We start from the raw sequence: 2885 nt of genomic DNA, 5'->3' as shown, positions 1-2885 counted from the left end.
TAAGCCTCCAGCTTGCTCAATAGAATTACAAAAGGCAAAACTGTGTTTTTCACAGAGATCAGTCCACTGGAATCACGGACACTGGACAGCTGTTAAGAACAAGAGTCCCCCTGTCTCGAAAAACCAAAAAAAAAAAAAAAAAAAAAAAAAAAAAAAAAAAAAAAAAAAAAAAAAGAACAAGAGTCCCGAGATAGTAAGGAATCCAGGCATCCTTAGACGGTCTTCTGTTGTCCCTTCTTCCCAGTCAGAGACTTGTGGATGTGCGGGATGACACCACCACCAGCAATTGTAGCCTTGATCAGAGAGTCCATTTCTTCACCTCCACGAATAGCGAGCTGCAAGTGACGTGGGGTAATGCGCTTTACCTTTAAATCTTTTGATGCATTTCCTGCCAACTCTAGTACCTCTGCGGTGAGGTACTCCAGGATGGCTGCGCTGTACACAGCTGCGGTCGCGCCCATACGTCCGTGGCTGGTTGTCCTAGATTTCAGGTGTCGATGAATATGGCCCACAGGGAACTGCAAACCGGCTCGCTTCCAGCGGGAAACCGCCTTTGTCTTGGCCTTTCCGGAGTCTTTTCCAGCCTTACCGCCAGCCATCTCGGACCGTGCTGAAGATCAGAGAAGTGAGAAAGAGTCGAGGCCAGGCGGACGCGCAGCGAGATCCCAGCGCCTACTCCTCCGTCCTCCGTCGGACCGCGATTCAAACTGCCCTGAGACTGGAATCTTATCTGGGGAGGAGGAAATGGCAGGCCTCAGGGGTGGGTAAAGTCTGCAGTGAGAGTCTGGGGTTCCTATAGCTCTGGGCTAGAACTTTGTTTCTTTTGCATGTGTGTACACACATGTATGGGGGTATATGTTTCTGTGTGTACCCTTGTGTGGAGGTCAAAGGTTGGCATCACATGTCTTTCTCCATTACTATCTTCCTTATATGTCAAGGCAAAATCTCAGCTCTGTCTCTGCCTGCCACATGTTGGGATCACACGTGAGCCATCACATCTATCCCATATTCATTTGGTTGCTGGGCATCTGACTTACAGTCCTCACTTTTGGGGCAGGTGATTTTTTTACCTGCTGAGATGTCACCCAACTCTAGAAACAGACTTTTTAGTCAAGATGCATAAATTGTTAATTGTCAAATAATAAATACATAAATTGACAAGATTTTCTTCATAAAAGTAAACAGAGACACAAACTAAAACTTCAAGAAATATTTTGAATAAATATAGCTAATAAAATATCAGTTTAAATATATATATAAAGCATGGGAGCTGGAGAGATGGTTCAACAGCTAAGAGCACTAGTTGCTCTTGCAGTTTCAATTCCTAGAACGGACATGATAGCTTCTAACCACCTATAACTCAAGTTTGGAGGGATCCAAATGGTCCCCTGGGCATCAAGAATATATATATATATATAGATATAGATATAGATATACATACATGTATAATATGTATATACATGAAATAAAATAAACCTTTAAAAAATTGAAAACCACTTATACACATAAAATGAAAACTGTATGTCTGTGGTTGTGTGTATGTGTCTGTGTGTATGTGTGTTCATAAATAAGAAAGCCGCTCACCTTGATAGACAATGGGAAAAACCCAGAAAGAGATATTCATAGAGAAAGAGACACAAATATCTCTGCCCCTTTGCCTTGTCCCCTTCCCCTTTCCCCTCATCCCCTATCTCCCTTACCTCCTAGGCCATGCTAACCAGACCTCCCCTTCTCCTCTTACGAATATACCTGCAAGGTCATTTGCTGCTGTTTTCTGCCTAAGTCAGAAAGCAGCCACTTTAACTTTTCTTCTCAGCTTAATTAAGAATTTCTCTGTGAAAATGGGGGTTTGGGTGTGATTTGTGCCTAATCTGGGGTCTGGAAGGGAACCCCTGCTGTGTGGGAGTCCCCTTCAGAGACCACCATATAAGGAGACTGATACAAAAGAATCACAACTGAACTTTCCCAAATAGAAAGAAAACCCTTATGGAAGCAGTGTAAATGCCACAACAGAGAGGATACCCAGAGAAATATAAGTATAGCTACCAAAGGGATTGTTCTACAGTCTGAAAACCAAAGCTGCACATAGACTCCTTCACAGCGATGAATCTAAGTAGCAGCAACGTGAACGAAGGAAGGCATTCTCCAGAGGACTTCAAACAGCACATGGTATTCTTCATAAAATTTGAAAATGATACAAAATTAAAATTAAACTAAGTAAAGCTAAGCGATACACAATTTAGGCACACACATGCTGTGTAAGATAGAAATCTATTCAGTGTGAGGGTCAGGGAAGTGGTAGTCTCTGAGCAGAAGATGTCATATGAAGACACAGAGGGTTGTACGGTAGCCAGAATACTTTGGTTTGGGTTTCGGCAATGGGATAGAAGTGTTCTGCTCTTTGGTATACGTCCATACATAAAATACTGTAAACTATGGCATATTACCTTCCACATCTCTGTCACAATACATGACAAAAGCAGTTTGTGGAAGGAAAACTTTGCTTTGTTCCAAATTTTGGGGGTGAAGTCCACCATGGCAGGACCGTAATGGCGGCAGGAACACGAGGCAGCTGCTCACATTGTGTCTGCTTCAGGGAGTAGAGAGCAGGAACTGCTGGTGACTGCCTGCTTTCTCCTGTTTTCTTCAGTCCAGGACCCCAGGCCGTGGAAGGATGCTGTCCATATTTAGGGTTGGTCTTCCCATTTCCTTTAACCTAACCTAGAGAGTTTCATGGGCATACCCAGAGGATCATCTTCTAGATGGTTCTACTCCAGTCAGGTTGGGTTAATATTAACTTTCACAGATAGCTTTTGATGAATCAGGGGGGATAATGGGCCATGCCCCAGTGATCCAGTTCTGTGGCCCTAAGATCCAAGCAGTCA

At 43.4% G+C, this 2885-nt stretch overlaps 1 protein-coding gene across 1 annotated transcript; it reads right to left on the bottom strand.

The window, feature by feature from the left end:
- Nucleotides 1–212: 212 nt before the first annotated feature.
- Nucleotides 213–599, bottom strand: LOC119808720 (histone H2A.Z-like). Its single transcript, XM_038321114.1, has 2 exons — nucleotides 405–599; nucleotides 213–335 (listed from the first exon to the last, which is right to left on the bottom strand). The coding sequence occupies exons 1-2, from the start codon at nucleotides 597–599 to the stop codon at nucleotides 213–215; spliced, it is 318 nt and encodes a 105-aa protein (XP_038177042.1).
- Nucleotides 600–2885: the final 2286 nt, after the last annotated feature.

The sequence above is a fragment of the Arvicola amphibius genome, chromosome 3, assembly GCF_903992535.2.
Source record: "Arvicola amphibius chromosome 3, mArvAmp1.2, whole genome shotgun sequence".
Classification (NCBI taxonomy): domain Eukaryota; kingdom Metazoa; phylum Chordata; class Mammalia; order Rodentia; family Cricetidae; genus Arvicola; species Arvicola amphibius.
This window is presented reverse-complemented; position numbering and strand designations above follow the sequence as displayed.